General features: G+C 40.0%; 1 protein-coding gene across 1 annotated transcript in view; it reads left to right on the top strand.

The window, feature by feature from the left end:
• LOC145977773 (arylsulfatase B-like) overlaps window positions 1–20029 on the top strand; it is a 135078-nt gene extending 115049 nt beyond the window's left edge. The window contains exons 6-8 of the mRNA XM_083110090.1: window positions 6674–6809; window positions 7767–7922; window positions 19454–20029. Coding sequence (XP_082966216.1) covers window positions 6674–6809; window positions 7767–7922; window positions 19454–19896 — 735 coding nt within the window. The 3' untranslated portion in view covers window positions 19897–20029. The remainder of the gene's footprint in view (window positions 1–6673; window positions 6810–7766; window positions 7923–19453) is intronic.
• Window positions 20030–24251: the final 4222 nt, after the last annotated feature.

Here is a 24251-nt window from a genome sequence, read left to right as displayed (position 1 = left end):
TTTCTGACTTTCCTTCAGCCTTGTGTTGTCTGTATTGTCTTCCGTGCATGCGTATGTGGTGGTAGTCATATCAGTGTTGGATGCGTCTGTCATGTCTACTATTATGTCACAGGGGGTTGCTTGGCCAAGTGGGGTGTTGGATTTGAGAGTGACTGGTTTCTCTGAGGGGTTATGAATTAGTAACAGAGGGGAAGAAGTGTTAAGGAGAGCATGGGGTATGAGGATATTGTATGTAAGGATTTTTTCCTGAGAGGGTGTGAGTAGGATATTGTGGGGGAGGGGGGGAGTGATGGAAACTGGAACATATGTTCGGGTTCTAGGTTTTAGGATTACATTTTCTGGGATTGTTACTAAACTGTGTTGGTTGCTAGTAGGGTGTAGTTTAGAAAAAATTACATCAGGGATGGTGTAGGTGTGTGATTTTGTGGGAAGGTTATAGTTCGGAATATGGCCTAAGCGTCTAAGAGTTAACAGGTTAGTACTAAGTGAAATGTCACAATTTTGTGTCTTCAAGAAGTCATTGCCAAGGAGAGGAGGTAATTCTCTGGATTGCACAACTCTAAAAGGGTGGGAGTACCTATATCTTCCTATGTGAAGGGGGAGTATTACAATTTCTGAGATAGGAAGTCTGTTGCCAGTGACGCCTTTAATAATGCTGTGCATTTGAATTTTCTTTGCATTAGGTGGAATTAAATGCTGAGGACAAATACTAATCTCGCTTGCGTTGTCAATCATAATTTCTAGGGGGTTATTATTTACATGAGCTTGAATGAAGAATAGGTTTTTTTTTTTTTCAAGGATAGGAACTGTGTCAAATTTTGTCTTGCGTGTGGATCCGTCCCATCGATTCACGCGGTTTTTCAGTTTAAATCGCCCTTGTTTTCATTGTTTGGGTTATAAAAACAGTCCCTGGTAGAGTGATTTGAACGGAAACAAATCTGGCATTGCGAAAACTGTGAATTTTGTCGCCCCCCGGCTGAATTATTATTTCCACCTCGAGATCTGAAATTACGTCGCATGCCGCGAGTAGAACCTCTGCGATTGCCATTCCCCTGACCGTAAAAAGTCGGCCGGGTCTGAAATTGATTACTGTTATTTAATTGTATTTGATCCGCCAGGTTCTGTACAGTGTGACACAACGCTTCAACTTTATTTTCTAATGTTAAGGTTTGCAATTGATTTGTGACTGAATCTAGTTGGTTCGCTGTTGAACCGCCAGATGGCAGAATTGCGTTACAAGACTGTGAAACGGCAGCGCTGGTAGAACTAGTGGACTGCGTGTGTGGAGCTTGACTGGAGGGGAAGGAAGGAGGGGCTGTGGGCGTGGTTTGGACCTGCCACGAGTTGGTCGGGAGAGCTGCTGTTGCTTGATAAGGTTGTTGCGGAAGAAAGTTGTATGGAGCTTGAGAGATCTGCGGGAGGGGGGTAGGGGGGGAATACGTCACAAATGACGAAGCAGGCTGAGGTGTGGGGAAAGGATGCGTGTTGCTGACCTGTGGTTGCGTACAGCTGGGAAACTGAGGGGAGGCTGTTGCGTAAATGGAGTGCATGTACTTAGCGGCATCTATCAGTTTCATCGCTTCACTTTGTTCCTCATTGCGTCTAGCTTGAATCAGCATGTCTTGCCTTTCTTGATTCTGCAGATGTGCAATAAGAGAACTTGTGTCGGTGAACTCTTTGTCTCCTATCGCAGCGATGTGTTTAGATCGAAGTCCCGATACAACATAAGAAAGGATTTGAGGGTTCGTCGCTTGCGGGAAGAATTGAAGGACGAGATTTTTCTTGCGAATTACATAATCATGAATGGGCTGGTTAGTTTCCTGCTTTGTCTCTAATAAAATTTGGATAGGCATGCTGACTAAGTGACTACCTTTAAATAATGAAATTAATTCTTTCTTGATTTGCGGAAAGGTGAGGGTGTTGAAGTTTGGTTGCTTCTCGAGATCGTTCAAAAATGTGAGCGCTATGTCTGCGAGGAACAATGGCAACATTTCGCGTTTTTTATTTTCCTCCCACGCCAAAGCGCCCGCAATACTATCGAACTTTTCAAAAAACTGCTCAACTTCTTGAGGGTTTTTTCCTGTGAAGGGGGCGGGGTATAAGCCATGGGGTATATTTACGGACATTCTTGACGGATTGATGGTGGTAGGGATAGGATTGATGGTGGTAGGGGTGTTAGTTTTAGGTGTACTGGTTTGGGGTTCTGGGTGTTTCTTTTTTCGTTTGGGTGTTTCTAGACCACCTAGAAACTGGGGATAATCGGGATGTTGAGCCTTGGATCTGGTTATTCGGGGGGAAGGAGCGGGGGAATTAATAGCGGAGGCTAAGGAGAGAATCTGGTCAAGAGAACGGTCTAGCTCTTCGTGAAGAATAATTTGGGATTCGTTCATGCGAATTTAGGGAGGGGGAATTTTTATGCACTTATTCACAAGAAATGAAGGATAGTGAGCGGAAAAGAAAATTTTACGAGGGGGAGGGGGTTATAATACGAAGTGTATTATCGAAAAAGAAGAATTTCTAAGGTTGCTGCTGTGTGCGGCGGGGAATGTAAATTATGGGGTTTGGAGTGAAAAAAAAAATTAAAATTTTATGCAATTCCACGGAGTGGAGCCGGCTATCTCCACCATGTAGCGTGACGTCGGGTAAGGTACGGGATCGAGTCACGCCGGGACGTAGCTCAGATAAATACGATAGGTCTTAAGTTTGACTTGGCTAACCACCTCTACCCTTAAGGAGGCTGATGAAGGATTGTTGGGAGCCTGTGTTGTTGAACGCTACTCACCCCTTGCTGTAGGTCTGGCCCTCGGTTTCTGGCGTCGGTGACGGTGACAGGTGCCCGCTGGAGAGATCGAAGATGACGATAAGAGACGGCAGGCAATTCGGCGACTTGTTTTATGGCTTGCAGATTCTTCGGCTGGCTTAATCCGGACTGCTTATGGACTTCTCGCTTGTTGCCGCCTCGTAGTGTCGCGATCTCTCAGCAGGCCGTCGTCCTCTTCTCGTCGATCAGTTTGGTGGTGATATTCGAGCGAAGTGAGAGATCGATTTACTGTCTCCAGCGGTTTTATACATTGGACTCGCGTACTTTCGGCGTGGCCTTTGGCCACGTCTTGTACGCTCGCAAGCGTGATCTTCGGCCACGTTGTGAACGCAATCATATTTTAGATGAAATTCCTTAATGATCTTAATGACTTTGAAATTGTCTGCATGTTGTATTGGATGATGGGGAAGATGTGTACAAGTTCGCTCATTTGAAAAGTTTAGAAAGTAACTTTATGTATGTATGGGCTCTAATAAGGTATCTACAAATATTGAAATTTTTATTGTCTATTTTCTTCATAATGAACTGAGTAAGTAATAACCGTTTCAAGATAAGTAGTTGGATGATTTGCATTAACGAATTGAATAGCGATTAAATTGAAAATGCAATATTTACGTCTTTTGTCATTTTCACACTTTTGAACGAATTGGATATTAACTGTTTTCCGTCATTCCCCTCAAATTCCTACCTTGCATCTGTAATAAATTCTGATGCTCGTTTTTTGAAATTCGAAAAGTCTAGCTTAATTCCCTTACAGTAGTTTTCGGAGTGAAAATAAACTTTCTTTAAGTTCTCTAGCAACGTCCGTTTCCATGGACAACAACAGGCACGGCAAGCTCTAAGGAATTGCATGTCATTATACCCCCTAAACATTTAGTTAAAACAAGCACGATGTAGATATTTACGCATTGAGTATAACAATATATACGTAATTGTATCTGGGCTGAAACTCATTATGTAGATGTCACCCTTGTTTCAGGCACCTTTTCAAAGTCATGAGTTCATTCATCTGTGTGCTATTGATCTGTGAGAAATATAATGTAGCTAGACAATTAAGAATTTAAGCAAACAATGTATGTAAAGAAATGTCCATGGCAACGGTTGCTAAGGACGTGAGAAAAGGGCATTTTCACCCTTAAGGAAGGGCCGATTGAGCGATTTTTTAATTTTCTCGGCCTTTTGGGACGATTTCATTGGGGGTCGTAATCGGGCATTTTTCGCCTCCGGGGCTTCCTTCATGGAGAACATTTATGTCAGTGAGTCAGTGAGTGAGTGGTGGGATTGGGGCTATATATATATTGGATTTGAGTCATAGGTTGGTGGACTTTGCACCTCCACTGTGCACCTGGGGTATCCCTGGATGCAGATGGAAATTTACAGTGGAGGTGCACTCACCGCTGGCGAGGCCCGTTGCCTTGCTGACTGTGCAGAGCCGAGTGGAAAATTCTTGTTGCTCGGCTCTGCATCAGGTGGAATGTGGGGTGAATGAGCGTTCAACTTGCGAGCTTCAGAGCGATGTTTGAGGCAAATTAATGTTTCGACTTTTATGCTCCCAATTCCTTCATCAATATATAACATGGTTATAATTTAAAATTGGAGGAAGGTGGAAAGTAGGGGGCCCCAATATTCCACCTCGCCCGGGTGAAACTTTTATCTGGAGCCGCTCCTACAAACAAGGTAGCAAATCCAATGACCACATGCAGAAAATCAGTTGTAATCTATTTAGCAGTTGTTTACTTCTAATGACCGACAGATGCAAGCGAAATCAAGAGAATAATAAATATTAAAGAAAGTAACAATACTCAGTCCGTCCATTCCACACTGCCCTCTTCGTACTTCAAACATTTCCTTGCCCTTCCGTCGTATCCGTATTATTACTGCATTCGCTGCACGCTTTGTAGCTAACTTCCCTCAAAAAATTAACAACGTTAAATATTACGTTTCTGCTTTCGCTATGTACAGTTTTTTCTTTCATTATGAAAGCACACACTTTCCACTGAAACAGGAACGAGCTTTTGACAGTGCAACAATTTTGCAACGCACGAGCAGGCACAGCTGACTGATCCACGGTTCCCCTGTGCGGGTTGATAATTCGACTACAGCGCCACAAGGGCAGTTTATTTTGACCAAGCTGCACTAAGCAAAGAAAACGCAAGACATTTCGCTTTCAGTTGCTACCCCCCTCCCCCCTTCCGTCCTCCCTTCTTTCTTGCCCCTGTCATGCTGGGAACGTGGGCGAAGATACCGTAGAAATTCCCTTTTCCAAAAAAATCCTCGATTGGTTGCCTCAACTCCGCTACACGATCTTGAATGGAACGGGATTGCAACACTGCTGTATCGTGAACACAACGCTAGCAGTGTGCGTGAAGCCCATAATACCGCGATGTGTGCACGTTCGAATAGGTAGAAGCCGCTACTGGTGGCAGGAACGTTGACTTAAGGGTGTCTTCTGAAAAGGTCGTCCCCTGCACCTCGGTGATGAGATACAATGGGAAGTTGATTGATTGAATTTGATTCATTTTACTTCGCTTTTTTTTGCCACTTTTGGCTGATTGAGACGAAGGGAATGGACGGCGATATAAGAGATTTATGCATCTTGCGAGTCCATTTTTCTGATATATTTCCCTTTTACTTACTTTCAATAAGATTGATTGATTGATTGATTTAGTTTATTTTACTTCACGTTTTGTGCCTCTTGGCTAATTTGCGAAGATGGGGATGGGTGATGAAATGATGAAATTGATGAATGGACATTCACAAACAACCAAGCCCGACCGGGATTCGAACCCGGGACCCTTGGCGTCGCAGCGCGATGTGCTAACCACTCGGCCACAGGGTCGGGCGATCTTTCAATAAGAACAAACAACACTTTGACAACAGAAAGTAGTGCTATCGAAAATGTTGCGTAATTTCGTTTTTTTTTCTAAATTGGGGGGCGGGCATTATACAGTATATCCTCAAAGAGTGGTATCTTGTTGTGCTTCTCTCCAAAATTGGAACATCCAGCGTCCGTAGGGACAACGCTAGAATTCCGACAATTGTTTCCATAAGCTGCCAACACTGCCGCTCTTGTACATTGTAATTATCTATTTTTCTTCAAAGAAGAATCAGCCTATTTTCAACGAAACGCTGCACGGTTGTAGGAATGTACCACTGCTACATAATATTTTTTTTTCATTCACTTTGGTCTATTGTGGTGGTCACAGGTTGGTGTTGAATACCATTTTTTTAAAAAAAAAAAAACAATTTCCATTATCTTCTTCTTGTTTTAAAACTCATTATTAGGAGGCACAAGATTATTTCACCAACAAAGAAGTATTTTATTAACTGGAGGAGTAACCTCCATAATTTGCTGAAAGCCCGGATAAAATCATCTCTATACAATTAGTTCTCGAGTACTACTCACGGCAAGTTTGAAAAGGGCGCGCTTGAAATCGTCCCATCCGCTGAGGCGAGAAACGCGCGTTAGGTCAGTCCGCTAAAGCTTGTGTTGTAAAAAAATGTTACGTTTGTCATATTGAGAAAACTAATGGTTTACAAAGTAAATAGGCATTTTATTTTAATTATGATACAACATACACCAGGCTCTACATCCAATGCTTTGTGATGCCCTATCTAGGTCGTTGTATCTTCCATATTAACACTGCATGTAGTCTCGGTATACCATTAGGATATAGTTTGTTACGTTAGTCATGTGATAGCCCTAGAATGATTTTTATTAACTATATTTTCGAGATTTTGGTTCGATTTTTAATGTAGAGTAGAGCAATATTTTGCATCACTACACTAACTTTTTACAAATAATAATAATAATAATAATAATAATAATAGGATTCAATTTTTCCATAACAGCAAAAGGATACGCCATTTGAAGGAGCTGTAAGAACGCCAGCTTGTGTGTGGAGCAGAAAAATTAAAAATCAAGGAAGAGTTTCTTCGCAGCTGATGCACATCACAGATTGGCTACCAACGCTGTATTCTTCTGCAGGTAATCATTTAAAATATGATAATTCCAGCCAATTCCTTGTCCCTATTTACAGCAAAATTGTTTATTACTAATCGATTTTGCAGGCTGTCCAGTGACTGTAAACCTATTGCACTATACATTCTGGTACGTACCAATTAGTTCACTTGATCTACACTCTGGGAAATCTTTTGTGTAAAGGCATGAATATGAGTGTAAAATGGTTGATTATGATAAAGTTTGGTAAAACCATTAAAAATTAATTTTCAGCTTCTCTGTGTAAGGGGGTACACAATCCTAAAGAGGTAATGGATTGGAAGATAAGATATAAATATGCTTCAGAAGAGTAGCGCTGAGCTTCACTTTCGAATTAGTCAAATGGAATTTTCTCGCCATATAGCAGCATAACGTTGAAACTGGATTGATCTTTTACTCGTTTGGTCTGCCAAAATGAGTAAATTCGAATCCACCGCAATTCTCCAGGTCTACCCTACTTGAATTGCGGAGGACATAGTAATCTAAATTAATTCTCGAATTTACGTGGAACTAGGTTTTCATGTTTTAACTATAGCCTAATATTACATGTTGCCACTTTTATACACACGTGTAACACTATTATAATTTTGTAAAACGTACTAAAAATTTTCGTCCTCCTCCGTGGTCGTGCGGTCTAAGGCGCCTTGCTTTGGACGGCGACTTCGGGACGGCATGGGTTCGATCCCGGTTCAGTGGTTCCGAGTGAGTGAGCGAAATCCGGTCGCGAAGTCCTAAAACGGGTGGGGATCGGTCGGCCGACTACCCATCCCCCTAGTCTGGCTGCAGACCCTTGTGGCCCACGTGGGAGGGAGGCCAGCAGTCGGTAGGTAAGCCAGGGCCCAATATTGGGCTGTAGCGCTATAGGGTTAGGGTTACTAAAAATTTTCAACATACATTTCTTCTTAATCCAGACTTGCAATTTTTAATTTTTTTTACATGTGTTAGGAGGAAATATCTCACATTTGGGTCCGATCGATGGAATAGACATGTGGAACGCCTTGTCCGAAAACCTGGAGTCGCCCCGGCAGGAAGTCCTGATCAACATTGACGAGAAAACCCCTTACGCCGCTCTGAGGGTAGGCCACCTCAAGTATGTCGTAGGTAAGCTCTTCGTAATTATATATGGACTAATTCATTTAATTTAAATCATTAACAAATTCTGATTCTTTTGTATAATTTCACACGCCAGACACTGAATCTAAATGAATGTCATTTTGCGGATTGCAACTCACGGGTTGCGGTAGACATTTGCGACCAGACAGTGGCGGCAATTAGGGGGGCGTAGAGGCGCAGTGCCCCCCCCTTCTTGCCACTTTTGCCCCCACACTATACTATACCTTATCTACCAAGGGCAACCTCAACTTCTTGCCCCCCACCCCCAGTTTTGGAACCCAATCGCCGCCACTGCAACCGAATGTACGTAAATGGAAATTCCCTCATTCTGAACGATACATTAATCCTTCAATGGTAACAAGGGTGGTACACCACACCAGGCTATCTTTCTTATTTTTTGTTATGTTGGTACTGCTGTGAACATTTTCAAGGACGTTTAAGTAGTCTTCTTCTTCTGCAGTGAGCCTTATCAGTAGGTGCAGGGAAGAACTTTGTTGGTGCTAGTAATCAAAGCTCTGGGAGTAGAGTATCATTAACCTGTTGCTTTCCACGTGTGCGAAAATTTTGTTCTAGAATTTTGAGTTGGAGTTGAGTTTGTGTTTTAAGTCCATTTTATGCATAGTAAGGCTAATCGGGACTGGACCTACAGTTTAAAGTGGGATTCAGACCACTATGTGCCTCCACCGGGTATCGAACCTGAGACCTCTAGAATTTTGAAAAATGGCTTGAAGGAAGAAGGCTGACCACGAATTCACCAATTTTGTATTTCAAACTTTGGAAGAAGCAAATGAGTAGAGCCCGGAAGTTCAGGCATTTATTTTCGTTAAAATAGGCAGGCAAAAAGGCATTTATAATGTGGTAAATAGGCACTAAAAATGAAAAAAAGGCAAAATAAACCGAAAAAAGGCACATTTAGAAGTCGCTTACTTTTATCTATAATTTCTGGCAAAATGTTAAAATCTAAATTGGGAAGAGCATTTCAATTTTCTCCGTCTTGATTGCACATAACTACAAGGTGCTTTTTAAGTTCTAAACAATCATTGATAGTCGTCTGTCAGAGAGAATGTTTTTCATAATAGAAAATGATATTTCTACTTCGACAGAAGTTATTGGAGCATACATATAACAAGCTAATGTAGCTGGACTCATTTTGGTAACAGCATTTTCACCTTTTAGAATATCACAAATTGTTTTCAATTGTTTCAAGTTCTCATTTGCACTCACTACCCGTTAGCACTTTTCCGCAACAGCTCACCCCTTTTCTCCTGGCACTTCCATCATCTGCTGCATAGATTCCTCGAAGATTTTCGTGGATGCTATAATTGTAATTGTCTCTGGCAATGCACCATAATGTGCAAAAGTAAACTTGAATAGCACAGGAGTTTTTTCACTTCACGAATTGAAGCCGCTTCATTTTCTGGAAGAGCATCGATCACCTCACTGATTTTTTGAAGGTTGTTAGCATAATATATAGCTGCTGATATCCAGGTTCCAGGCCCGTAGCTAGAGGGGGGGCAGGGGGGGACCATGCCTTGCCCCACCTGTGAAAAATATAGAACACATTCCCATTTTTATCTGGAATTCTCACTGTTCTTTACAATTATATCCTATATTGGTCTAGAAACTTAACAAAGACACTTATGGATTTGGTGATTCATTAAGGAACGCGTGTTGGATTCCATAATGTCGTACCAGAATTGGGAAAAAAATTCTTTCCAGATTCAGATTTCGGAAAATGATTTCACGATTTTCAGTATCTAGACATTCTGAGTGGCCTTATATTATTATATTATTAAAGATGCGTAATGTGTTTGGATATGTTTTCTTGAATGTATTTCTATGGAGTTTGAACTGCTCAATTTTTTGTTTCCCACATCTACCTTTTGCTAATCGTGATGCATGTGGGAGGGAGGGAGAGAGAGAGAGAGAGAGAGGATATTTTATTTTATTTACTTAACGTCTCTTTTCTGCCACTTCTAGTTAATCGTGACTATGAGAACGAGTGATGATATGAAATTTTTTTAGGGGCACTCATAAACAACATCCATGCCCAGGCTGGGGTTTGCACTGCGACCGACCCCTGACGTCGCAGTGCGTTGTATAACCACCCCACCATGGAAGTCGGCTAGTGAAAGATGTAGGACAGATTACTGGGTCAGTTATCATACATGACGAAAATGTGATAGTGTTTCACATTTATTATTTCTGTTAGATATCAATAAAAATTGTAGTATGATGTCGGTTACATCAGGTATCTTTTGGAGTGTAAATAGAAAAGGTTCTAGGAAAGTTTTGCAATACACCTCTCATTTTCAAAATCTTTGAAAATACTTTCCACCACTTCTTCAATCTTCAAAACCATTCGTCGAACCAACTCTTCCATATTTCCTGAGGGAAGTGGGTACACTCGTCATCCCACGGCCTTAGAAGATTCTCTTCATTGGAAAACCTATTCCTTTTAGCCTGTCATTGACGTGAGGAGTCGCATGGCGAGGTCTGCACCGTAGGCAGGATACTCCAGCACTTTCAGTCCCGTAGGTGCCAAATACTTGATGCCAACTAAGCATCTGCCTTCGAGCGTGGACGAGTGTTTTTGAGAGCTTGAACTAGTTGGGCAGGCACTCCTCGGTGTACCACTTCGCGGTGACGGTCTTCTGTGTTAATAGCACCACGTGCTCCACAAGTCCACTTACAGTAAAGGCGACCACCATCCTCTTCTTTACTGATCGAGATTCTTGCACAGACCTTCTGATTAGAAGGGGCAAAAGCCTTGATGCAAGTTCAGTCGGGAAAGAAAATCCTCATTTTATTCTCTGTTTAGTTTCATTGCATTGGTGGGTATATATAATGCAGTAACATAGAGGCACCATAACGAATAAATAAATTATCTGTGAAATATGCTGGCATCCTTTTCAATCAAATAATTGTGTTCATACATTTAAGACAAAATAGTTTAGCAGTAAGAGTGTGAAGTACTTAGTTGTAACTTCCTTCTCTGGTAATTTACAATGCATTAGAGAAAATAATAAAATTGCGGGGCCTCCCCCATGGCGCAGTGGTAGCGTCATTACCTTGTAATCGAGGGGTCCCGGGTTCGATACCCGGTGGAAGCACAAGTGGTTCGGATCCCACTTCAAACTGTAGGTCCAGTCCCGATTAGCGTTACTGTGCATAAAGTGGACTTAAAACACCAACTCAAACCAAATAAAATTGCGAGCAAGAAATCTTTTACATCCAAATTTTTGCAAACTGAAAACAATATTGATTTAATATGGCACTAAAAATTCCCTGGGGCGCCATGGCATTCTCTTTTACATTTTTTTTTTAATTTAGATCGTTCGGCACCCAGGACCAACTCCCGCCGCCCACTAGCTACGGCTCTGAACTTGACAAAACTGCAATAAAAGCAGAAAATTTTACGAATTGTATTTTTATCTCTATAAAATTTGATATCGAGGGGGCAATTGCCCCTTTGTGTCCACCGGCAGGTGCTCTTGGCCGCCTGGAAGAAATAATGTAAGAAAGAGTATCTTGAGTATCATTTTGTCCTGTTACTCTTAGATTGTCCTAGTCTTGCTTTCTTTAATCTCAATGTTTGTCCCCCTAGAATTTTTTCTGTCGAAGGTTGGGGAGGGGCAATGCTCTGTGGTTGCGCCACTGCACCCTCTTCCCCCGTAGTGCTTTGAACTTTAACCGCTTGAAAATACTTGATTTTCTTTAAGAGTCTAATGTCGTCTAAGATCGGTGATAAGATTCCTCTACATTAAATTTCTAGGTGAAAGTATAATAATGTAGGGACACGGATGGGAGGGGGGCAAAGCCTCCCTCCCCCTTAGAAATCAAATGTCAACCTTAAATAATATATTTAACACGTGTAATTTGATTTTTCATAGTAATTTACATTAATGCGATGATTTCAAATTCAAATGGTGTTTTTTGGGGGACAAATATGATAAGCAACATGGGTGTGTGATATGATAAATGTATTTTATAAAGGAAAGGGTAAGTGTTGACTTCCTGTTTGCATGCAATCATTTCCATAGAATTCTATTGCTTTTATAATTTTTAGCGGCAGTAAAAATAAATGTCATTTGCAACCATGAAGCTAATTGGGATTGCATACATTAAGGATGGCAGATGATGCCATTTTTCGATGGCTTGTATTGTAGCATTGAAACAAGAACTGGAAGAGCAAATGTAAGAAAAGTTGTTCGACTTGATGTCCTCAACACACTGTGAAAATTGCCCTGCGTATATAGGTTCAAAAAAGAAGATTCTGCGTTGCCAGATGTCCCAGGTTCGAATCCCGGTTTGGACATGGATGTTTGTGTTTGTCCAAAAATGTAAAAAATGACAACCTGAGAGAAAGTGAATAACAAGGCATACTACCGCTTAGGGGTATTCCTTTAAAAAATAAGAAAAGTCGGTACGGCGTTTGTATGCCACGTGGGAGACCGGGGTTCAATTCCTGGGGTGGGTGATCTAAGATCGGAATTTTTCCGGTCTTGTCCGGCATAAAACAGCTCTGGGGCTCATCCAGCCTCAAATCAATGGGTACCTGGGGGTAACTCTGGGGTGTCAAGGCTGCCGGAGCATGGTGCTGATCACATCACCTTCAATGTTTGGGAATCTATCCCCACATCCCCTAAATGTGTCTTCATGGCACGGTGCTATATACAGGAGACCTTGCCTTTTTTATAACCTAATTTTTTGCCAAAACATTCTGTCAACTCTTCTGCTGTGGAGTGGATTTTCCTAATTTTACTCATCTTAAGCCATTCTGTTTTTCACAGAAACCAGTATCAGTATTAAAAAAACCTGATATTTGGGGTTTGTACGCTTTGGTGGTGACAGGTATCCGGGAGACCTCACGCAGCAAGGATAGAGTAAGGTGAAGGAGGCCCCTTATACACTGTATAGTTGATTTCATATTATAGTCATAAAGGAACATTTTTATTATAATGTAAAGAGGATACAAAATTCCCCTGTAAACAAATTAGTATGAAATGACACCGTAATTCAAGAAGTCATTGACCAATCAAGGGGTTCCCATTTGTTTGTCGGGTGTCAAAGAAATGTGTTTTCAACAATAAAATAATACAATTCACACAATATTTTGCAAATTGGTTAACGTAACCAGTAAGCCAACATTTTCTGTAGTGATGTAAGAGTCTCCCCTTTGAAGCAAATAGGATCCGTGGTAGTCCTAAGAGACCCATATTTTAATGTACAAAAAATGTAACAGACGTTGTACGTTACAAATTTTTACAGTATCCATCAAAGTGTAGATAATATGTAACCACTATTATTCATTTTATTCGAATTTTATTGCTTAAGACAACACATTGGTGTTATTGAATTTTTGTTAGATCCGTTTATACGTAAAAATCTTGCATACTGGAAACTAGAGGGAAAACTTATGAAGCACGATTTATAAAGTTGGTACGTGTTAATCGACTATTAACATTATCGACCTGCAATCTAGTTGCCTCAGATTCGATTTTCGGTGACAGCACACTTAAATTTCAAGTAGACACAGTCCGGATTAGCCTATTTATCTTAAATTTTATACATATTTGATGTTAGACTTTTTTTCTTTTGTTCGTTGGAGTTTCACAATATCATCCCTTTCCGGTTAGTAATTGCTTTGTATGTGGGGGGGGGGCAACGCGTCCTCCTATGTACCCCATTATATATGCCAATGCGAAATAATATATTAAAAAATTGCCCCCTCAAGAATTGACTTTGCCCCCCCTACTAAGAATTCCTGGCTACGGGCCTGCCAGGTTCCCTATCTCGTCAAGACTGGTTGCTGAGGTAAACTAAGCTCAATTGCAACTTCCTGAAATTTTCGGGTTCGAGAGGGAGATTTCAGAAATATTTTCTTTGTGTTCGAAATCAATCAGTCAATCATGCACAAGAAATGTTAACCGAAAGGCAATATCCTGACTCAGCATGAAATACTTTTTTCTCACACTTTTCTCCTTCAGCAATGTTGAAACATGCGTGAGTTCAATATTACTTAAATAAGGCGAAAATTATTCACATAATAAACGGAAGAAAAATAAATGCCAACAACGTTTTTGGGAGAAAAATAATTTACGAGATACACATTTTTTTTTTAAAAAAATGTCAAATTTCATTGAAAAATGCAAAAAAGGCATTATAATTAAAAATAGGCAGTGGGGTCCCAAATAGGCAAAATGAAAAGGCTTCCAAAACATTCGAAACAACATATGAAACGTATATCCGGAAAAATTTTATCAATATATGCAGTAGATAAAAAGAAGCATTTTGCCAAACTTCCGGGCTCTACTAATGAGTTTGATTATGATGATGGAAAATGTTAAATTGAGGGCAATATAAAAGAGAATTCAACAAACGAATTCGATTTTTTTTTCAATATTGGGCCATTCCATGTCAAGGTACCAAACCTTACATTCTTGGATTTATTTAATATTTGGGATACTGTTGTTGTACTGTTTTAAGTCCACTTTATGCACAGTAAGGCTAATCAGGACTGGACCTACAATTTAAAGTGGGATCCGAACCTTTATGTGCCTCCACCAGGTATCGAACCCTGGACCCCTTGATTACAAGGCGATAACGCTACCACTGCGCCATCGGGAGACCATTTTTGATACTGATACATCATGTGGTATGAACATATTCAAAGTTGCAGATCCATATCTTTTGTAAATCGCACATTTTGGATCCCTGTAATTTCGGAAATACAAAAGATATGGCTCTGCAACTTTGAATATTTTCCTACCTCAGGTAGCCCTTTCAGTACGCGAAATTTCAAATGAATCAAAACATGTGAGGTTGAAAACATGCAATAACCATGAGCGTTCGGAAGGGGGCAAGGGGGGCCATTCCCCCCTGGAAAATGAAAGTCAACCACAATGTATATATTTCACATATATAATTTTATTTCAGCCACAATAATATGTGTTAATTAATGCACCAACATGATAAATTCAAATTTAAGCAATGTTTTTTGAAGGAATAACATTATTATTGGGGAAAATGTAGCTTTTTGGCTCCCTCCATGGAAAAAATCCTGCGGACGTTCATGGCAATAACCCAATATTGGTCTTGTTTTGAAGCTCTTTGCATCTGTTTCTAAAATCCATTATCATTGTCAATTCACATTGCGAAACCGATTTTATATAGATTTTTATTCAACGGAGTAAAGATGCACGTGGAAAGTGGCAACGCTGCACACCCCGATGTCCGTTGAACCGTGGAAACTGCGAGTTAATCCGGTGGTGTTGCCACGTTCCACGTGGTGGACTCAAAACACAAAATGATACGACATCATGGGTCTCGGATTCTGAACATGGTTGTTCCTAGTAGGCATCCCTTAATCAATTTCATCACTAACCCTCATGATCGCTTTTAGCCCAAAGTGTGAGAAAATCAAATTAAATAACCTAATTCAATCAATGCTGGAGCACGATGATTATTTGGAAATGAAATATATAAACTTGCAATGGCTCTTCTTATAGGTCCGAAGTTCTTTATTAACATACACACAACTTTATTCTGTGAGCAATGTGTGCAAAGTATACAGATACTATCTGATGAAGTGTATCCCAAACAGCACACATCTCCAAGGGACGTCCACAATGTCCAATTCACACCAATGGATATTGTGGATGTCCATAAGACGTCCTGTTCTGGACATTCATGGGATATGTGATATTAAGTCCACGTGTTATCACAAATTTGACATAAATGTTTTGATATTCGTGTAAATACACAGGAATTGCTTTGCCCATAGGCCCATTGTCTTTTCAGAGAGACACGCATGAGTGCCAAGCAGGTGAAAGTTGCCACGAGGCTTTCTGTGTGTCTCGTCTCGAACACAACGGCAGTTTGCAAGAGGGACGTTGCCTTACGTGGTACTGAAGAATAAGCGCTGCTTACTATGCTTATGAGTGTGAATATAAAGTACTTTCCGGATGTGTACATGTTTGTGTGTGTGAACTTGTGTGCGTAAGTGCATGTGTGTGAGTGAATGAAAAAAAGAGAGAGAGTGAGTGAAGTACTTGTTATAAGCATATGTAAACTCGAGGTCTTCGATTTCTGTAAATCTAGTCCAGGAATGTTTTTTTCATATCCAAAGTATGTGCGAAAAATATCAATATAATGTCCAGATTAGGTACAATTTTAGTCCAGAATATATCCTTAACCACAATGAAATGAAAACATCCAGGAAATGTCCCTATCATGTGAACTCCACGTCCGAAACATGTAAAAAAGTCATCCATAGAATGTCCAAAACACTTCCAAAAATGATCCACAGAGTGTCCGAAACACGTCCTTTCTGGATATCCTATGGACGTCCCCTGGATGGACATATGGATATCCTGGGGACGTCCTATGGATATCCAGAATTTCAGCCCGAATATCCAGAAGACATCCGTTACACGTCTCCTGTACATGTGTGTGCTGTATCTTCAAAAACAAGTAACCACAGAAAAGAGTCCTTGAAATGTGGAGGTGGACAGGTAAGGAGAAATTACTCGAATAGCATGGTTCCCACAGAGCGGCTTGTGTCCATATCGGATAACCGTCAGCTTCATAAGATAAAATCCTAAGTTTGAATCCCAGCCTGATCAAATTTACTTTTTTTTTCCTGCCAAATGAATGCCACTGAGTCATAGCTTTCATTTCCCCCCCCCATTTTGCTTTAGCTCGTGTGGCAAGAAGAAAGTAATTGTTGAAACAATTACACTTTCAGAGTCTGTGAAAGTTGCTCTATACAATTTTCAGTTTGGAGCGAATATTTTCTTTATTGTGTTGTTGTTAAAACTGGTTGCTTATAACAATCACTGCTACAAACGTGTGGTAATGAAACCAACAGGAAGATAAAACGTTAGTCTGCTTTGAAATAAAATTATTGAAACTAACATGGGAGGTTATCTAAGTGTCCCCCTCCGATTTCCATGAAACTTGGCAGGTGTATAGAGGGGCCCAAAGGAAGAAATAAGTGTTTTTGTGTTTCAGCTAAAAAAAACGGTTTTAGGGGGCAAAACCCTTCCTCAAATGTCAAGATGAAGACAAATTGACGTGGGGAACTGACCCCTGTGTCCCACTCTGATTTCCATGAAATTTGGCAGGTGTATAAAGGGGGCCTAAAAGGATGAAGTATGTGTTTCAGCTAAAAAACTGTTTTAGGGGCAACCCCCCTCAAATGTCAAGATGAGGAGAAATTGAAGTGGGGAACTGACCACGAAACCACATAAATATGGCATAGGAAGAGACAGGGGGCATAGGGCCCCTCTATACACCTGCCAAATTTCATGGAAATCGGAGATGGACACAGGGGTCAGATCCCATGTCAATTTGTCCTCATCTATACATTTGAGGGGTTTTTTTGCCCCCTAAAACAGTTTTTTAGCTGAAACAAAAAAAAAACACGTATTTCTTCCTTTGGGCCCCTCTATACACCTGCCAAGTTTCATGGAAATCAGAGGGGGAGACAGGGGTCAGATCCTCACTTCAATTTGTCCTCATCTTTACATTTGAGGGGGGTTTTGCCCCCTAAAAGTTTTTTAGCTGAAACAAAAAAACACGTATTTCTTCCTTTGGGCCCCTCTACACACCTGCCAAGTTTCATGGAAATCAGAGGGGGACACTTAGATAACCTCCCTTGTAAGTGCGAGAATTTTGATTTTCAAGAAGAGACATTATTCAGGAATCTCGGATGACATTCATTCAGTCTATATTGATTTTGTGAGCATTATCATCCTATTTTTGTGTTCAATTTCATGGTAAAAAAATAGTACACATACGTAAGGAAAAGAGACGAATCTGATCCAGAAGTCACATCATTGGAGACATTCTTGCTTTATATTTTCTTCCGTCCGCATCTTGAATGTCGACTTTACTATTACTTTATGCTACAATCATCTGCTTCTTCATATCTGTGAAATAAGGATAAGGTTTTCCTGAAGAGGAGGAATGGAGAGAGTTTTTTCCCTTAACCGTTTGCAGAGTGTTACAAACTTTTTTTTTCAGGAATTTTCCTTGTCGTTTGAATGTAAAATTGGATATTGTATTTCAAATTACAATTAAAGGCTTTCCTTACCAGTCTTCTGTCACTCAGCAAATCTTCAAATTCCCTTCATGTGATGAAAATCTTAACTAGTAAGAAACACTGCAGGGTGCTGTTGTCCGAACATTTACTTCAGATGTACGCCTGGTCGCCACTGCAGCTGGACTCAAATGAGTGTGCCACTTTATGTGAACAGGAGTGTACAAGTCCAAAACCATGCAACCATGATTTTTACTACAATTACTCCCACAGCCAACACTGTCCCATCGGCATGTGAAACAACCACCTTGGGATTAGTTGTCTTATTGAAGTTGTCTCCTCTAGCAAGACCCTTCATTACAGGAAGGGCAATTGAAATGGACACGAGTGATGTGATGGGTTGGTGAAAACACGACTTATGGAAAGAAAGCTGAACGGAATGAAATGATGAGAAATGCTGCCTCTACTAAGATCCCCTCCCCTCACTGCGTTAAGGCATCCCCACAGGAGGGGGATGAATGTTGATGATTTGAAGAAAGGAAAATCTCAAATACATATGGACGATAGTACAGAAGTCACACAAGTGTTTAAGGGGCGATCTTCTGGTAATGCATCCCAAAAGCCAACATCACTTCCCCATAGAACACCCCGGTTACCCCTTCTTGAAAGCCAATGAGCCTCTGGTGCCTGGATCCATGGGTAATACTCTGTGGGATTCTTTGTCTTGTGTTTGTACTTGTGGGCAGAGTGGCGCTTTACAGCCTCATCTATTAATTATGGCATGGAGTTATTATCCTCAGAGACTGTATGGTTTTTGCTTTTTTTAGTAATTTGTGATAGTATTAGTTACAGAAATTGTTTTAGAATGTTTTTAACACATATATATTATAATCTTATTAAGGCTCTGTTTTGTTCTAGTTTAGGGGCGTATGTATTCCTGTATTCCGTGATGGGCAAACATAGCCTATGTGCAATATTTCAGTTACAAATGTGTACTATGTGGACCTTTGAGTGAATTCAGCGGAGATCCTCCCTTACATCCCATGTTAACGTAAGAACATAACAAATTTTAAAAATTTTCGATCGTATTCTTATTAATCATAATTAATAAAAAGGAAAGTTTCCTGAAATCCTTATTGAAAATATTGACAAACAGCATGCACTATGAACTATTTTAATTCACACCTGGGGTGTATAAGAGGTGACCCTTTCAGAAAACACCCAAAAGTAGCCTCATTTTGCAGATTACTGATGACTCTGGTGACTGGACTCAACCAGTATAACCCTCTGTGGGGCTCATGTTGTGCCGTATAGCATTCATCATCATCTTCGCTATTAGGCAAAATGTGGAAGAAAAATTGAGTAAAATAAGGAAATCCATCCATCGGTCAATTTAATTCGCATCTCCATCTCATGAAAGAATAACATGCATTGATGTTCTGTTTTGCTTACTTAACATATACCTTTTTTCCAGGAACCACATACAATGGGACATTCGACAAATGGTACTCTTCTATGCAGGAACTAGGAAATCCTCCATACAACATTGCTGAGGTATACAAGAGCAAAGTAGCGCAAGCCTTCGCGTCAATTGGTTATCTTCTGCCACATAATATCCTGAGCTTAAGATCCAAGGCTGCGATAAACTGTGGAACCAGAAAAGCTAGCGACTATCCGTGCAATGCAGTAAAAGCTCCTTGCCTGTTCGACTTGGAGTCAGATCCCTGTGAACACAACAACCTCTATGGGTGCCACCCAGCAAGTGCGATGATGGATGATAGACTGAAGCAATATTCTGAGACACTGGTTCCGGCAGCTAATACTAACTTAGATGAAATGGCAAATCCAAAGTACTGGAACAATACGTGGACTTATTGGATAGATGCTGAGAAAGAAATGTCCATCTCAAAAATATGAATGCATTTCAAAATTTCCCCATGAAAGAATTTATACTTCTTGTAATGCTCGTTGTTACAAATTCTTGAAATCTTGAAGAAAATATATTGAAAGAGTTTGGAGTGCAAGTTTCTTCATTAAAACCAGGTAAATGCATTGCTCAAGACCAACATTCATATATTTTCGAACAGAAAACATATTTATCCATCTAATGTTCCTCTTAAAATAAATTTCTCATAAAAACGCGGTGGCTCAGTCGGTAACGTGTCTGACTACCATGCTCAAGGTCCCGGGTTCGATCCCCGGCCGGTTCAAATCCCGGAACTTTTCTAACGATGGAAGCGGCCCCGGCACCCACCCAGCGTCGAATAACATGGGTACCTGGGGGAAACCCGGGGGGGTAAAGGCGGTTAGGGGCGTGATGCTGATCACATCACCCCCTCTCATGACCGGATCAAGAAAGTGTGGGGCATTACCCCCACACCCCCTATACGCCTTCATGGCGTGGTGCTAAGCACAGGGGAACACTTTACCTTTTTATGAATTATAGATATTAAAATGAAAAAGATTAATTAATTTCCACGTATTTGTAGTAAAGATAAATACTTCTAAAATAAACACATTTTTAGTATGAATATTACTTACTTATGATCTATATTTTTTAACATATCAGAATGTTTCACGTGGACATTTATTCAGTATTAATAAAAACACCTATCACAGGTACTCTTAACGAATTACATCTGTCAAAAACCAAATATCGTATTTCTCTCGAAAGAAATTACAAAATTTGAAACTCAATCTTTAATTACGTCATTCAGAGAAGGACATGAAGAAATTATATTTCTATGGTTAAATTAAATTTCAAAAATTAATTATAAATTTGTTTAAAAACATAGAAAATATGTGTAGTTTCTATTTAAACCTGATTCTTTTAAGCATTTTAATTTTCTTACAAACATATTGCTTCACATAATCTGTTTGAATAGTGTGTTCATTATTACATACAGGAGCTGAAACCAAGTACAAATTCTAATCAGGAAAATAAAACATTGTATGAATTTTTTTCTAAAATTTCACAAACAGCGAAGTCAATCATCGGAAGCCTGTGCAAAGTTTGAAGGGAACATTTATTACGACAGGAACTAGGACCTGAGGATAAAATTTAACCTGGGTAATTTTTAATGATAGCTTTAGGCCGCCATCTATAAAAATTGGTATCTTTCTTGATTAAGGATAAGTATATATTGAGTATGTTATGAAATTGTTAATACATAAATTGCACTACAATTTATCAGTTAACCTTTAAGTACTACTGACATTTATAATGACATGACAACAACTACTGAGAGGTTTGTCAAAACATTGTTTTGATATTGAACTGTGAACCAGTTGTTTTGCTATTTTTCAATTTCTGATGTGCTTCACGTGATTTGACATGGTTGACTATTCTAAAGCAGTTTTAAATTATTAATGTTTAGTTAAAGAAATGTAACTTAATTTATGCAAAGAGGTAAAAAATCAGTAAAAATTTGCAACAATGGCTTCCTTATTTCTATGAAATTCCAAATTCTTAAAATTTCTAAATGTTTATGTTGTCAGAAGAGAAGGAATCACAAGATGAAATGGATGAAGGGACAATCGCAAACACATATGGAAAGAACACAACACAAGCTACACACAGGATTATACTGGCTGTGAATCCAGACTCCAGTGTTTCGTTAGCCTGCAAGACTGGAGTTACTTAGGTGCATTAGGTTAAAGAGTGCTAAAGTAATCAATCCTTTGTAGGGATTTGAATTGTCCCGTTTTATCCTTGTGTGTCCTGGACACTTGTTTACAGTCCCAGCTTTTAAGCAATGCATGGAGATTTTAGTACTTAAGAGAGACGTGTTGATTTTAGTTATGGTTAGGAGAATAGTCCTGTATAATGTGATGGTACAAATAGCCTAAGTGCTGACAGACCCATAATATTAATTTCAATCAATGAATCAATCTGAACTTTAAATGTTATGGTCACGAGATGAAGTGTAACCTGATGACAAAAATGCTCAAAATAATCATGTCTATATTTTTTATATACAGAGTCCAAATAATTTGTACTCAATTTTCACTTCTGGTAGTCTTTATATCAGGGTTTCGGAGCGTAGCGGATCAACGCTCCAGCTGTTGCCCACGCTCCGGAGCAAGGAGCGAGATTCGAAAAAATGGTTCGCTCCGCTCCGGAGCGGAGCAGCGGGAATCGGAAAATTTCTTGCTCCGCTCCGGAGCAAGATTTTAGAAAATGGTTCACTCCACTCCGGAGCGGAGCGCTATCTTGACACGCTCCGCTCCGGATCGGAGCAGAGGAAGTTGGAAAATTTCTCGCTCTGCTCCGGAGCGAGGAGCGAAATTCTAGGGAACGGTTCACTCCGATCCGGAGCGGAGCGATACCTTGTGATGCTCCGCTCCGGAGTGAGGAGCGATATTCAAAGAACTTGCCCACTCTGCTCTGGAGCGCTCCGAGGTTGGATAATACGAGTGTATACAGAAAACTAACGATCAAAGGTTCCGAGTACATTAGTAATTTTGTTTGTGGAATTTGTACGGCATTTGAAAATCGCCTGTTATTGTTGTTATAAAACTGATTATTAGTAAACACCACGGAAACAGTCCAGACAAGATTACGTCACTCACCTACAGTGTTGCCAATAAGCAAGGAATAATCCTTACACAATACACCAGGGAAAGCACAATGAACGGCCCACATGTGTACAACGCGCAATGTGTCAACTGTGAAGCGTATAAGAAGTGTGGCAAACCTGGAGGGCCAGGGGTGTGGAGGATGCAAGGGGAAGCTTCGATCTTCACTGGACTGTTTTCGTGAAGAGAGCGATATTATTATTATTATCACTTTTACTACCCTACTACTACTTCTGGGGACAATATATTTCAATAGCAGGTGTGCCACATGTGGTTTTACAAGTTGAGAGAATGGAACCACTCATTTATTTCCTGCCACCATGGATTGCGACTGAAACTCATTTCGGTTCAACTTCTGGTTCGGGCTAAGCACTTTGGCCCGACGTTACAGTCCACGGCACGGGAGAAGTGAGTTATTCCGGGATACTGGTTCGAGTAACACTGGCAAAACTACTGCAGAGAATCCATTTGACCTTCTAAAGGCCAGGAGCACGCAGAGGAAAGGTGAAGCAACTTGTACGGAGGAAGACAAAAGGCAGACAGGTGTTCATGCAAAACACTCGCTGGTGCACGATTGCCATATCTAACTTTCTTTTACGCTGGTTATGTATGATACTTTGAATGTAGTGAAAGGGGAAAGTTTAAAGTAATTGGAAATTCAGGTTGCTAATTTTAACTTTTTTGAATGTATGAAGTTGAAAATCCGAATCATGCTTATTAATGTTACCGTAAACACGGCCAATTAGGAAACGTTTTAATTTGAAATACAGAGTTTTCATATCTAACTTTTTAAAAATCCTGACACTAGAAAGTTGAAAACCAGCTTAACCAAAAATGTAAGTTGCCACATTTAGTTTAATTTTATGAATCTTATAAAGTCGAAAATCTGAATGCTGTTTGTATACAACCGAACAGGGGAATTTAAATAGTATCGATTCTTTTTCCCAATTTTAAAGGCAGGAAGTTGAATTTAGGTATTTAATGGTTACATACGTATACTACTGCAAAAAGTACAAAATGTCTGGTTGCCATATCTAACATTTCAAGTTTGTAAGCAATAACCTGGAAATAGGCATGGTGGTTATAAGAAAATTGCAAAAATTTTGGAAAAACGACGAATGGAATGTTCCTATATTTAACTTTCTGAGTCTAGAAAACCAGAAAACGTATACGTATAAAATTAATATTTTTTTTTTGTATTAAGTACGTTGTACACAGCAAACTGAAAGCAAGTTTTCAGTAATGAACAATGTGTAGTCAGCAGATAAGTCGAAACAAGATGTATAAACCTTAATAACCGTGATAAACACAAAGTGTAATATTACCTATTGGATAGGGGCATGTCATGAATTTTATGGTTTCATTTTGGAAAACAGGGCTGCGAGCAATACGTGCCTTCCTCACTGATGGCATTTGATTTGATTTTTGTTACTTATCTTTGAATTTTGGCTAATCGCGACGATGATAATGAGAGAATTGATAAATGTGTACTGAAAAAAAAAAAAAGTAGCACGCTGTACCCCGATAACATAGTGGTAACAACGTCGCCTTGTAATGAAGGGGCACTGGGATCGATACCCGGTGGAGGGACATAGTGGCACGAATCCCACTTTAGGTAGGATTTAAACTGTAGGTCTATTCTCGATAGCGTATTGTTGAGTCTTAAATCCACCAAAAGTCCATAACAAAAGGCA

The sequence above is a fragment of the Lepisma saccharinum genome, chromosome 1, assembly GCF_977018435.1.
Source record: "Lepisma saccharinum chromosome 1, izLepSacc3.1, whole genome shotgun sequence".
NCBI lineage: Eukaryota > Metazoa > Arthropoda > Insecta > Zygentoma > Lepismatidae > Lepisma > Lepisma saccharinum.
The sequence above is the reverse complement of the archived record's forward strand: the minus strand, read 5'-3'. Positions and strand labels throughout refer to the sequence as shown.